General features: G+C 39.6%; 2 protein-coding genes across 2 annotated transcripts; both read right to left on the bottom strand.

The window, feature by feature from the left end:
* Positions 1–5,058: 5,058 nt before the first annotated feature.
* LOC131317638 (COBRA-like protein 7) lies at positions 5,059–9,047 on the bottom strand. The gene is made up of 2 exons (XM_058347176.1): positions 8,329–9,047; positions 5,059–6,755 (listed from the first exon to the last, which is right to left on the bottom strand). Exons 1-2 carry the CDS (start codon positions 8,876–8,878, stop codon positions 5,332–5,334), a joined length of 1,974 nt encoding a protein of 657 aa, XP_058203159.1. The 5' UTR covers positions 8,879–9,047; the 3' UTR covers positions 5,059–5,331.
* A 3,859-nt stretch (positions 9,048–12,906) lies between these two features.
* On the bottom strand, positions 12,907–14,499 carry LOC131317639 (GATA transcription factor 16). The gene is made up of 3 exons (XM_058347178.1): positions 14,139–14,499; positions 13,888–14,028; positions 12,907–13,446 (listed from the first exon to the last, which is right to left on the bottom strand). Exons 1-3 carry the CDS (start codon positions 14,157–14,159, stop codon positions 13,177–13,179), a joined length of 432 nt encoding a protein of 143 aa, XP_058203161.1. The 5' UTR covers positions 14,160–14,499; the 3' UTR covers positions 12,907–13,176.

Raw genomic sequence — 14,499 nt, forward strand, 5'->3', positions numbered from 1 at the left:
ACATAAATACAAACACGACTACAATCTTATTTAAAATACTACTCCATATACTTATGTTAAGAGTAAAGCCTTTTGTGCACTAGAGTTTTGGCACCAACAAAAACAGTTTTGGTATTATTAATTTTCTTTTATTTATTTGATGAGAAAGGGACAATGAAAAATTTAAAAACAATCACAGCCCTTGGATGAGAAGGGATACCTGTGTACCCGTTTCATAAGATAGTTTCTCTATCGACCATACATATAATGTTATCGATACCGTTCCGTACCGTTTTACGAAAAACCCGGACCCCAAACCCCCCCCCCCCCCCCCCCCCCCCCCCCCCAATTCCGTTCCGGATCCAATACCGGTCCTTACAGCTTATACCAGTACGTGCGCGAGGCTCAAATCCGGGATTTGCACCCCCTGCGCGCGAATAACTCGTGACGCACATTCGGTTAATTGGTTTCCAAATCAATTTTTTCAAATTGCCTTTGGCCACGGCCCATTTTCTCAAGCGCGCGAGACCTCTCATTGGGTCTTCATTCACAAACTCATTAGTGTGCAAAGTCATTTAAGATGGAAGAGAGTTTTGTAACTAGGCAATGTGGAACAAAAGGCAAACACATAGGTATTTTATGATGAAATGCATGGTATGGGGGATTTTTTTGAATTATAATTATATATAATTATTATATACATTGTAGTTGCGGTAAATCCGAAACGATACCCGGTATTTGACCGGTACCGGTACGTACCGTACTAGTAAGAAAACCGGTACCCTAGCCGGTTCGGTATTCAGAACATTGCTCTCTCTCTTTTTCTCTCTCTCTCTCTCTCGATCGATTGATCGAATGAGGACTTGTGGAATCAATGTTCTGAATACCGTACCGGACAGGGTACCGGTTTTTTTACTGGTACGGTACGTACTGGTACCGGTCAAATACCGGTGTACCGTTTCGTACACGAAAAAGGGGTGCTCGGATCAAGCACCCTACACACCTCAGATGCCGTTGATTCCCACGTTGGGCCCCTCGGTTTTTTTTAATAGAATTTTTGGACGGCTCGGATCGACCGTCCGGTGGCCAGAGATGGCCCGGCGCAACCGGTCGGTACGATTTCCCTCCCCGGCCGTCGGTACCTATATCATTATTGTAATGACTATCTGAAAGTTATTGTGCTGTTTAGGAGATGTCTACTCTAAGAGCGAGTAAGAGGTCGTGCTTCGCAGGCCTAAACCGTAATTCTAACTACTCGAAGGTACTTTTGCCTCTGCCATTTGTTTGTTTTGTTGCTATTGGATCACTGATGGTTTTATGCACTTTATTACTACCTGTGAATATGCACTGTGTTTAGCCAAAAAAAAAAAATATGCACTGCATTACCTCTAATTTGCGCTACTGCTGGTTTTGAATGCATACCATGGCTTTTGATTTTTTTCTTTTGGTCCTGTCACTTTTTCTTTTTCCTCCTTTAGATGTTATCAGTGGTTTACATGTGGTCTTGTTCTTATGCACTTTAAGGTAGTCCACTTCCACAGTGCACCCCTGTGAAGCAAAAATCAGTTGATGATTTTTTGACATTGGAGTTGGGACAGCAGAAATAGTTTAGATTCATGTTAATGTTATGATAAGAATGGTAATGTACCTCAAAACGTTTTCCTGTGCATCCTAACATATCCTTTTAACGTTATGATAACAATGGAATCAGCTCACACCACCCACAATTATTTCCCAGTTCAGTATAATGTGAGTTATTCTATCTCCTGCACGCTGTTTGTTTGAGTTTGACAAATCCAAGCCAAGATGGCCTAGTGCATTTGTAATGCTTGTCATTGTGTCTTAACTTAATTTTTGTGTTGCTTGCTATTGGGATCTTTATGTATGGGTGTAATGTCTTGGTTTGGACTAAACGAGGATTAGGCATTCGAGCCTTGAAAAGCTGTGTAGTGCCAATATTCCCCTGCATAGTTTTGGGTCTGGTCTGCTTTTCTCCCCAATTGTCCTGTGCATCCTAACATGCTCCTGCAGAACACTAACACCTCTCTCTCTCTCTCTCTCTCTCTCTCTCTCTCTCTCACAAACACACACACACACACGGGGGTGCTTGAATATTTCCATCCCTTTTGGGATGGGCAGGACGTACCATCTGCAGTACGAGTCATGCTGCAACTTCTAAATTCCCTAGATGGGATGGGCTACTAATGTAACACAATATAACAGTAGCCCTAATATGTTTTTAATGTGGCACTGGCTAGTGATTGGTATCTTAATTTTGGACCTCTCATCCATCAGGGTCACTAATGAGCTCACTGTTTCACAAATTATCGAAAATACTATTACTTAGAATCCAACAACATTGTTTTGATCAGGTGGAATGCACGTCAGCGGATCAACATTGAGTGTTCTTGATAGCGATATGAATCATTCGTCAGCACAATATTTCCGTACTCACCCTTGAACTTTCGATTACTTATATAGTTGTCTTATTGTTTTCTGTTGATGTTCTTGCATCGTTTGAAATTTTGAGGACACATTTGTGTAATTTGTACTTGGTACCGGTGCAGGCGAGAGAGACGGTTCCTCCAACTCTGAATTACTTCCATTGGCATCAGTTTGGCAACATTTTTTTATGGTAAATATGAAGTTGTCCTTTGTACAATTGGTTGAAACTGGAAATTGACTCTACCACCGATGTGTTATATAACTGTTTCGATGATGCTACGTTATATTTACAGTAACAAAGTTAAAAGGAAATATTACACTAGCAACACCTGAAGTTTCTGATAACAGTTAACTTGAGGAATTTTTTTTTTTTCCCAATATTGTATACATCAATGAGTGGTTAGCAGGGGAATTGGTTAGTTAGTTAATCCACAAGAAGTCCAGAAACTGTCCATAGTCCTGAATCCCAACGGCTCTGACGAGGCTCAAACCTTGACCTCCCTCGTGGGAGGACCAGGAGGAAATCACTCCATTTTTAAGCTGTGTGCTTTGTACATTAAATGTGGAGGATCATGACTCTCTTTCTTTCAACTGTCATCATTACTAAAAGGATGTGGGAAGCTATACCAGTGAGAACTGCCGTGCCATGGCATATGGTTGATAGGTTGTTAGCCCTTGCCATTGTATATTTGTATGGCAGGGTAGAGTATCGTGTTTGGGTGTTTTCTCCTCTAGATGTCCCCATCTGTCCTTGTTTTCTTGGCATCGAACGGGAGTGGGGTGCACTATAGCACTCCCGGATCCCCTGGGATGGCCCCTTTTTATCCTGTACAGTATTTATTTCTATATCTTTTATACATCTCTCATTCAACAAAATGAAGGTATCATGGAAACCTATCAAAGGGGTGAAAGTAAAAACCGGTAAACTGAATCGAAAACTGAAACCGGACTAAACCGGCGGATTGGTTTGGTTTCTAGAGGTAATTTGGTTTGGTCCGGTTTGATTGTTAGCCAAACTAAAATAATCGGTTTGATTTGGTTTCCCATTCTCCAATCCAATATAATCCGGACCGGATGGAAATATACGTATATATACTTTTTTGGTCAAAGATTTATACGAGTATCCATAACAAAAAAAATGTGTAAAATGTAGCTTAGTTCCAACCTTAAAAAAGTTCTGTGAATGACTCAATGTCAGTTTTTTTTTTTTTGGATCTTGACTCAATGTTAGCTGTTTTGGTATTTTTGGTATTTTCGCTACTTATGGTTTCTACTTATGGCTCGTATTTGAGAAATAACATTTAGTTGTAAGAGGGACTAAAGTAGTTATTTTTTAAATAAGTACCCATTTTTTGAATTAAAGGTGATACATAGTGAGAGAATGGTGTGTCTGACTCGTAAAGCGGGAAATAGTTAAAAAGAACCTTAGCGGAATGAGACATTATAAATATGGATTGTACTAATAGTTGATTGTAGAAATTATAGTTGCTTTGTATATAAATGAAGCTTGGGGGAAATTATCGCCCCGTTCCAGAACGGGTTTAAGTTCTTATTTTTTGTCTAATAAGAAGGGTTGTTCCACAAAAGGGTGAACAATTACTTATTTTTTAAGAAGATAATTTCAAATTCAAAAATTATGTGTTTACGCAAATAATTTTCCTATCAATATGAATCTTATTTGATAGATCTCATTGAGATCTTTAATACGGTGCAAAAAAAATTGAAAAATTATTTTTCATTTTCGTTATTTTTGAATTTGAAAATGTGAAATAAACTGCTTATTTAGGTTTTGTGGAACAATCTTTCTTATTTTTCTTTGAGAAGTTTCAAAATAAGTACTTATTTTATAAGAAGGTTTCTGGAACGGAGCCATGGGTGGGATTCTTTTACTATATGCCATTAAGCAACCGAAAAATCGCTATAAATCGGTCAAACCAAATCAAACCATTGATATTTGCTTCGGTTTGGTTTGTTGGTAAAACGTCCAAACAGAAATGTCCGATTTGGAAAAATGCCAAAACCAGACCGTACCAAACCGTCTACACCCCATAACTGGATTCTTCTTAGATGTGTAAAGGTACCCATTTTTATAGGCTCGAAATGTGTAAAAGTACCCATACTGGACACTCGGTAAGGGCATGTGGTATGTCTCCAACTCAAAACGGGTTTCCAGACATTTATCTAACAAATGAGAAAAACAAACCAAAAGAGAGCCACGACGGGTTTTCACAAACAACCATGCCTGGACCGCAAAGAGAAAAACCTATACCAAACATGGATCCATAATGTCAAAGATTGGGTTCCAATGTAAGCAGGAAGACTTGATCCTGAGCCCTCCGGTGAGAAAAGAAGCTCAGCTTACTTTACTTGGAAAGACCCAGCAATATAAATCAAGCTATCGCACAATTCCAGATTCCAGTAGGTTTCCAGACCATCTATATGAGACGCCGGGAACAAAGAAGGGGATGCTGAAATTATATACAAATTACCAAGCTGGGCGAAGGAAGAGCTCTAAAACAGAACTGAAAGGGAGAGTTTCGTTCAAAAAATTTCTAGCTAACAGAAGTTAACACTGCGGAAAACAAACCACTTGCACATAATCCACAAAAAGAAGACAATTTGAAACATACTCCAATCAAAAAGAATATACTGATAAGTTTCTCAGTCCAATGCTGTATACACAAAAGCTGAACTCTATACTGTCATGCCATGATATAACATCTGATAAAAGAAATGGAACTCTGATATTCCCCCAACATAATCTACAGGGCAACAGCAATCAACAAACCGAATCGAGTGTCAGAACCTTCTGCACGGCCAAACTTGTGTTTCTGGTAAAATCATGAGAGCCATACTTTCCAGGGGAGAGTCATCAAAGTTACTGAAGTAGTTGAGCCTCATCCGATACTACCACTGCATTAACAAGAATGCTACTACGACTGCTAGGAGCACCGAAATGCTAATATTTGACCCCTTCCCATAAGCACTACCTGACGGAAGTACTGTAGGAAGCGAGCATTCGTCCCCATTGAAATATACTTTAGAGGGGAACCCATCCCCACCGACCACATTGATTCCAGGGGTCTGTTTCTTCGTAAATGAAATCACAGACTGTTGCTTACCGGGGACGCTAGGATCCTTCTGTGGATCCGCTCCGGGCGTTTCTGCCACGAGATAGTTCAGCCCTGGAAGCCCCTGCATGAATATCGTATTATTGTCAACACCACTTAACTTAGTCCCGTTAAATGAATACACCTTTTCGAAACCAGGGGCTGCCTTGTCCAATTCCACCGCGGTGAACCAATCAACAAACGGCTCGCCATCCCAATTGAAGATCGTGATCCTTGCGGTCCATCCCTTAGTGTAGTCTGTGTACAAATGCCAATTGATGCTCACACCACAGTTATCTCCACAGGGTAATGGGTTGGGCGTTGCAAAATGGTTGAGCTCGGCCCAAGCATTTGCGAGAGCGGTCCGATTATCAAAAGGTACAAGAATTGCCTGAGCTGGAAGAAGAAGAGCTGGAGCAGTAGCACTACAAGTAGTACTGGAAGGACTAGGACACCCACAAGCACATGTATTGCAAGGGATTATGGATTCATTGTAATAAGCAGAAAATGAGACGCAACATTTGGGCTTCACTCCCTTAGGCTCTGTGATATTACAAACCACCTGCCAGCTGGCAAATGCAGTTTTATCTGATGGGGACCCATTGGGGTCTGGGAACAGGCTAGGGCTCACCTGTAATGGGGGCCCACATTGGTAATTTGGGTTAAGGGTGCCATTGATCTGCCAGTTCTGGGGTGGGGTGAGCTCAGAGCGGTTGAGATCCGGCGGCATTTTGTATACGTTGATCTGGAAAACAGAAGTGGATTTGCTCGGGTCCATCGACGGAGGCAAGATTGTACCGTTTCGGCAACAAAAGGGTATTGATCCTAAGTTAGTATTGTTGACCAAATTTGGAGGGAGGTCGACTATAGTTGGCCTTGTTTGACAATTCAATACAGTTGAAAAGTCCAAGTTCTGGTAGTATACACCTTGTTTACCATAGAGGCACTCTGTCGTATCAAGAACTTCAGGATAAGCACCTTTCATGGCATAAATGAACTCCTCTCTCATCCAATCCCAACTTAATTTCCAGTTATCAAGGCGGCCAAGGGGATTATTGTTTGAGATTGTGACCTGAGCCAAGTAATTTGAGTCATATGTATTGATCACATCATACATTATCGTAAGATCACCATTTTGGCGTGGCAGAAATTCATCAGCTGTGGTGATATTATTTTTCAAGGTTGGGTCTTCAGTACAGCATACTTGCATTTGACTTGTCCCTATAAGAAACACAAACAATAAATGTCCATACTCCATAACATAGGTTAAACAACACGTATATTTACCACTTACCAAAATTAAATTAACACCTTTATCAACTTTAGAAGCCTACTTGCAAAGAAACAGCATACTAAATTCACATTAATCGACAATATTACAAAGTATCCACTTTCTACCAGTTCTTTGTTCTCCAACTTCTAGTACTTATTTACAGAGGAAATGCAACCTTGTCTAGATTGTTTCATGGTTGTGTCAATATAAAAGCAATAATCCCATCGCAACATGGATTGCTCGTTTCATTCTCGAAGTGCTTTTCTTTACGTTCTTCCCACCAACCTAAAAGACATTCAAGGAAGACTTCACTGTAGTTGTAGTTAATAGTATTATTTTTGTAACAAGAAAGAACCAAATACACTTCTTCCCACCATGTTCGGCTAATTTTGAAATCTTCATTTACACTATAAGCTGGTTTGAGAATGAACTCAAGCTTTTTGGATCCAGTCCAGACATTGGGTAGCAGTAACATTGGTCCATTTCAATAGACCTCTCATCATAAACAAAGGCCGAAAAAGATATATCTGAGTTTGGGTTTCAAAGCCTCATCCAAATCCCACCTAAGTGATGAGTGGAGTCAAACCAACTACAACTAGAGTGGGTTCGCAAGACATTTATAACCTAGATAAAGCTAGTTTGGAATCTGATGTCCAATTCCACTCCATCTCTCCCACATATACTATAGTGAAATCAAATCATGAAACATCACAGCCTGAAAACTGAAATGTCAAGTTTACTAGAGAATGAGATTTGGAACATCCAAGTTTTTCGAAACACAGGATTCAAATTTCATGACTTCTAATAGTCCAAGATTTTAACTCTCCGACTCCTAAGAAGAAAGGAAAATAACATCAATGAGTATCCCATGGATCAAAACCTCATGGTAAGCAATTTGTTGCTTATAACTCACAATCATAGAGTCAGATACAAAATGTATACATCCTACAACCCCAACTTTGTCTCATCACCACACCCTCTAACATTGAAAAAACCCACAGACCACCCTCTAGATAGTAGATACATAAACTACTGATCAGATGCATACCATACAAAACACCCACGAAGATAATTACAGAATATATAAAAACTATAACAAAAATCCCCATCAAAACTAATCTCTACCAAAATTTCCATCTAGAGCTTCTTCAATTTTGTGCCATAGGGATATATAGATCAAATCAAACCCATCAATATACCCGTGAACATCATATCCATGTTTATGTGGAATTGATACTAAAAAAGACTACTTTAGACTAAAACAAAACCCCATCAAAATAATCTCTTCCAAAATGCCATCTAGAGCTTCTCCAATGGCATCCTATAAGGATGTCGTCAATATAACAATCCAAAATTTCCGTTGACTTCCCAAAAATCCCTAGCAACCAAAAGAAACAAGAAAAGAAAGAAAGAAGCAAATTCCCAACCGTACACAGATCAAATCAAACCCATCGATACACCCAAGAACAACACATCAAATTTTATGAAAAATCAAGAAACAGAAAAAAAATATATATATACCTTGCATAGTTGGTGCGGGACAAAGCCAGCCATCATTAGCAAGCGTGATATTAGTAGGCATAGGGACATCGGGCGACCCGACACCGAACTGGGTACCCACCAGATCAATCTGGGCCGACGTCTGGGTGGTGTCCCCAGCCGTCTGAATAGCAGTCATCAGATCAGTACTCGGGTACCCGGCGAAAACGGTGCCGTTTGCTACAGACCCAGGTATGCTATTCCCGTTGGCTAAGACAGCATTGGAAGCAGAGACCAAGTACTCGCCGTGCTGAAACCCCACGAATACCATCCACGATTTCAAAGGGTCGAGGCCGTTGTTGAGTATGGTTAGGGTGGATTTGAAGCTGTAGGGTTGTTGGGTCGGGTGGGATTTTAGGGTCGGGTGGAGCTGGACGCCGCCGTTGTAGAGGTAGGAGAGGAATATGCCGTTGCAGGAGTCGGAGGCCGGCGGTGCCGGCGCTGGGGCGGCGGTGGATGTGGTTGGGGCGGCGGTGGTGGTGGAGAGGAGAGAGAGGAGGAGGAGGGGGAGGAAGAGGAGACGGCGAGTCATGGTTGTTTTGTTTCTCTCTCTTGATTTCAAAGTTTGAATGTGGAGAGAGAGAGAGAGAGAGAGCTACATAGTAGTATTTTTTTATAGATATAGAGAGCAGATGGAAGAGGAAACGCGGAGAGGAAAATGATGAGAGCAGTGTACAGCTAGTTGAAGCTGTAAATTTTTTGGAAAACAATTTTTTGTGTTTTTTTTTTGGAGTTGTTTGTTTATTTGTTGAAGTGGCGTGTTTGAGTGGGTCCACTCGTTTCTGTACTACCGAAAAGTACGATTAAAAGAATCTACTAACTGAGGAATACGCACAAATTTAGACATAGATGTATTTGGAAAAGTTTGATAATAAAAGAGGCTATATCTAGAGCGTACAACCGGCCGGCGGTCGTTGTGGTCTGTCCATGGGAGCAGTCTTTCCTTTACGCTTGTACCCTACGCATTCTTAGCATTGTTTCGATTTCATCTGTTCTTATTGTATAATGATTTGTTCTAGAGATTTCGTTTGAGATATCTCTGTCTTGTTCCAGACGGAATTCTCATATCGGCACTTAGTGTAGATTTACTTTTGCAGGGTGTCCTAATGTCCTGGATTAGATAATTTGGTACACTCTTAAATTTTGCGATGTAATCTTCGCCTTCGGACCTGAATGAATTAACTGAATTCAACCAAAAAAAAAAAAAGTGTACAACCTACACATATCAACGGATCAAAAAAAAAACCTTACACATACAGACGATTTCAAATGTATCCGTGTGTAAAATCTATGCGAATTTAGGCTTAGCTTTCCCTTGTCTAAATGGACCAAATGATCTGAAACACACAAAAACATATGTGTTTGAGTTTCAAAATTTTTGTGTTCGGTATTCAATAAATTTGTTTATTTCTCTTTTCATTCATTATTCTCAAAAAATTCCTTCAAAATTCAAACCGAACAAGTTAAATGATTTTGAGACATGTCATTCATCTTAGTACTAGTATTTATATTTATTGGAGTAGTACGTAGTGGAGTAAAAGTTAGTTCAAATAGTGGAACCAATTTTTATAAAGACCGTAAGTCATGGACTCTCACCCTGTGTAAGTAGGCCTGCTCAAGTTTGATGTTTTTAATTGAAAAGTCGCATATGTGGAAAAGGTCCGTTGGTGGTGGGTCACCGAATTGAGAATCTTTCCTCCCTCCCTCTCTCACATTTGAAATTTTAAAAGTACCTGGCAGTATGTTCCCATTGAACATTGTCCTATTTTGTATATTGCCATTAATTTTGTCTTCATGTATTGCCGGTAAGCAATAACTTATGGATCATTTTTTATTGTTAAAAAATATTAAGTTATTTTTACTAGCCTATAAATTGTAAGCTAGCGTGAATGAGTTGTCAAAAATGCAATAAGTTATAGCCCAAAATTGTTAGAGGAAACACTCTTTGTCGAGACAAATTGATTTCTTGAATTGTATATGCTCCAATTGAGCTTAGACAATCATGAGTTTTTTTGCACCTTTGATGTGTCAAATTTCTGCACCCTAATCCAATTGAGCTAGATAATCAATAGCTAGCTAGTACGTGCAAATTAGCTATATTATGTTTATTGTGGACCTGGAGACCCTGCCAAGCACTATCTCACGAATCATGGTACTAACCAGTGAGAATATTATGGACCTGGAGACCCTGCCAAGCAGAGTGCTTGGCAAGGGTGCCGAGCACATCTCGGGTGTTCAAAAGTGTTTTGAACGGCCCAGATGTAAAGGTACCGAACGGATTTTTAAAAAAAAGGAAAAGGAAAAAGATGTTTCGATCCGAGCCATTGATTCCGAGATAAATGGCCGGATTGGCTGCTCGGCAAGGTCCCCGGGTCCAAATATTGTAGCATATACTTTTTTGTTTTCAATAATAAAAAGAATATGGGGGAGATTTTACTATAGAGTTTTGTATAGGAGTATGACATACGAAAAAATAATCTCTTCCCATGAACGAATATTAGTTAAGGGTTTCACGTATATGTTATGTGGGAGTGTGGGACCCACATGTTATGTGAGAGAATGAAGTATGCTATTCATATACTCTTGGAGTACTGAATAATTACTCGTTTCTAATTCCTTTTCTTAAGCTCACCTTCTAAAAAAATCTCTAAAACGAATGGACCGTCCAAATTAAACCTAACCAATCAACTTATGTCAGTTTACTAACTAGTTTGGGTATATTCAGTTTTAAAATAAAAAATAAATTTAATTTTTTCTCGACCGGCTTCAATCTAAAGGATCTGCTCATGAAACAAAATCGACCAAACCATCACTTATTGTTACTATTATTATTATTATTATTATTATTAATTTTAACATATAACATATAACAAATAAACGCCTCCATTTTACAACACATGCAACATTCTCTATATTAATTGTTTATTACCAATCAAAACGACATAAAAAAAAAATACTACACTATAGATTGTCTATGTGGGATTCACATGCTATGCTATGCTATGAGATACGCTTTCACCAGTGCTCTCACCACCTTTGTGTGCTGTCTCATCTCATGTGTCCAACAGCCAAAGCAACAACAAATCTAAAATGGAAACACAGAAAATCGATTGGTGGCCGTTTTGAGGTTTCATCGTAGGCCGGCACGCTTTGAGATCTTTGACTGACACGGTCATTGGATCAAAAATGCAAAAAGAAATTACTACCGACACGGCCATTAATTTTACAGGTAAGGTTACTCCTACATTCTTTCCGGGTGCGGTTCACATATTCTAACTTTTTTGGTACCTATATACATTCCGTGTACTCAAGTTCAAAACTTTAGAGACTCCGAATTAGTCGAGGTGCGAGCACAACATCAAAACTTCTCTGGTGCTATTATTAGTCCCATACTACCGACACGACCATCATTAGTCCCATACAATTTTCGGTTTTTATAAGTGATGTCGCCCTTGGTCCTAGTGGTCAAGACTTGAGACTTAGATGTTTGTTCTTTTCGAATATCTCAAATTCAAAACTTTTCAGGTGCTATTCATCCCTTTGGGGCCATTATAGATTTGCTCAACTGTTAAACTTCAGGGACTCGGAATTAGTCGAGGTGCGCACAACATCACTTGATCACTCAAATTATGCCTCATTCTTTTTTATATTCTCTCTCCAAGATGGAAATCTATTTTATCTTGGGCCTTGCCTTGGTAAAATTCATGGGTCGGGCTCGTAGCACAGAAGCCCACGTAAAATTGCTCGTATGGATTCGCGAAGGGTTCGCTTTTTGGACCACCTTGTGCCCATTGCTTTTTCCATAAACCCAGCTAATTACTGTTAGTTTACTACTCCATTTTCTGTCTTTTTTTGTGCGAAATGTACAATCTCCATATGGGCTTCAGTCCAATTCATGTTTGGGCTTTCTCTTGACTACGGGCTTGATCTGATGGAGTCGAGATCAAACCTACCCAAGCCCCAACTCATACGGGTGTTTGGGCTTCGGCCAATTGGATGTCTTTAATTGGCTTCTTGCCAATTTTAAATTTTTGAGTTTCGATTTGGATAGACGGCTGTTCTTTGAGTATGGTTCTAGTATTTCCTTACTCTTATTAATCTTGTAACAATTTCAAAATTAAAGAAATTGTTTTTGCTGTTTAAAAAACAAACCTCAATTGATGTTCACTCTTACTCTTGCATTCGGCTTTCGCGGAGGATAGTATTGTGGGGACCTAATGGACATGACTTTTCTGGGATAACCATTCATTATCATATGGGCCACCTGATCGCGTGGTGCTCATTAACTAACGTAGTGGCAAAAATTTAACGGTTGAAACATGATGATACACTTTTGTTCCGTAAATAGAAACAGACCCATATTATTGCATACTCCAATTCTTTCTTCATTTGCCGAAAACACCAAATTGAGATCCAAGAGTGCGTCATGGTTTTTCCGTTTTCAACACCTCGATAGAAATGCTGGTTCCTATCTCCTACAATATAAAAGTAAATTTCATGACCTCATGCTTGTACTATTTTCTAGTTTCGATTAACTTAGGGAAAGAAGGACAAGATGAATTTATACTAGTACTAGTAGTACAATTTAATCTCTCATTCATTCTTACATTACATTACATTCCTCTTGAATTTGAAATCCATTTCTCCTGAAGAAGACAATGATCAAAACCACAACAGAGGAAACAAACGAAAAGGGCGGGCAAAAATCACTTAGGAAGGACAACAGAAGATTTTACATTTTTAATAATACTCCTAGAAAGTCATCAATGACATTCTCAATCTTCTTTTTCACTTCCTAAAACTGAAAGATTAAAAAAAATAATAATAAAATTAAGCATAAACAGAGCCACAAGACAGAGCCATCAACAGTACAGCCGCTTGCTCTTCTTCTCCCAGCTTCCTCCTCAGCTTCTCCACCGTAGATCTCCGCCACATCGCCTCTTTCCCCAACGCCAACAGCTTCCTCTTTATCGATTCCCCCAATTTTCTGTTGTGATTATTCCCCTCGTTTTTCTTCGATTTCTTATCCTCTGTTTTGTTCTGACCCAACAGTGCCCTTCTCTTCTTCCTGCTTCTGATCCCACACGCATTGCACAGTGACTGCATCAATAAATAAATAAAAATCCAGATCAAATCACCTAAATTAGTACAACTATATAAGTAAATGAAGCTACTTGAGTTCGACACATGTTGAACTAGTTAAAAATCAATCAAAAATTAATTGGTCAGCTAGTAGGAATGTATCTCCTACTAATGAATGGTGATAAACAAGCTTAAATACGTTTTGGAAACTTCTTTTTTCTTTACGAACTTAGGTATTCACACCAACTCACGTGCATCTAATTTTTAAGGACCAATCACAAAGTCCACTAGCAGCGATCAATTGAAGCCGGGGCAACAGTTTGAAAACATGTTACTACATAACTAAACTTGAACAACCAACTACTCGGCTCGTTCGGAACCATGCTTAAAATCAAAACACGTAAACACATAGCTACGAAGTATTTGTGCAGATACGAGGGTATTGAAGATGGATCAGACCTTAGGGCCAGATGGGCCACCTCTCCAGAGGGGAGTCTTCGAAGTCCCACAATCAACGCAGGTCTTAATCTGGTTCCCTTCCGTCGAACCCTTATCTGTGGATGTGCTGCTGCTGCTGTTCATTTCTTCCGACTCTGATCCCTGAATCATCACACAAATTAAATCAAACTATGATACAAACATATAAACTTAGACATCGAAGATTAACCAGAATGAAATGAGAAACAAGCCGGTGAGTGGTGATCACTTACTTTGTCACTCAGATCCACCATTTGAATAGCCTATTTTTGTCCAAATGGGTGACGACCCAGATAAAATTGGTACTTTTATGGGTTTAAAATGGTTTTACTCTGCTGAAAACAGAGGCTAATAAGTGACTCTGTTAAGACCCTGATCACAAGAACCGGGATCAAAATACCCAGAGAAAAGAAATGAATGCAGAGTCCTCAGGTACAATCTCTATTTCTAGAGAGAGAGATGGAAAGAGAGATGGCAATGGGCAGGAGGTGTAGTGGGCAGCGGCGCGTGTGTGGGAATTGGATGAGACTGACGTAGAGAGAGAGAGAGAGAGAGAGAGAGGGAGAGAACCGACAGAGAACCACCCGTGGCCGA

Source organism: Rhododendron vialii, chromosome 2a (genome assembly GCF_030253575.1).
Source record: "Rhododendron vialii isolate Sample 1 chromosome 2a, ASM3025357v1".
In the NCBI taxonomy this organism is placed as follows: Eukaryota; Viridiplantae; Streptophyta; class Magnoliopsida; order Ericales; family Ericaceae; genus Rhododendron; species Rhododendron vialii.

Bases quoted from the DNA above. Each gene is read 5' to 3' on its own strand.
- LOC131317639 (XM_058347178.1), bottom strand. From the start codon at position 14,159: ATGGTGGATCTGAGTGACAAA. The intron at 14,029-14,138 runs GTAAGTGATCAC...GTGATGATTCAG, and splicing joins TGGTGGATCTGAGTGACAAA to GGATCAGAGTCGGAAGAAAT. The intron at 13,447-13,887 runs GTCTGATCCATC...TTATTGATGCAG, and splicing joins GTGGCCCATCTGGCCCTAAG to TCACTGTGCAATGCGTGTGG.
- LOC131317638 (XM_058347176.1), bottom strand. From the start codon at position 8,878: ATGACTCGCCGTCTCCTCTTCCTCCCCCTCCTCCTCCTCTCTCTCCTC. The intron at 6,756-8,328 runs GTATATATATAT...TGTTTCTTATAG, and splicing joins TCCCGCACCAACTATGCAAG to GGACAAGTCAAATGCAAGTA.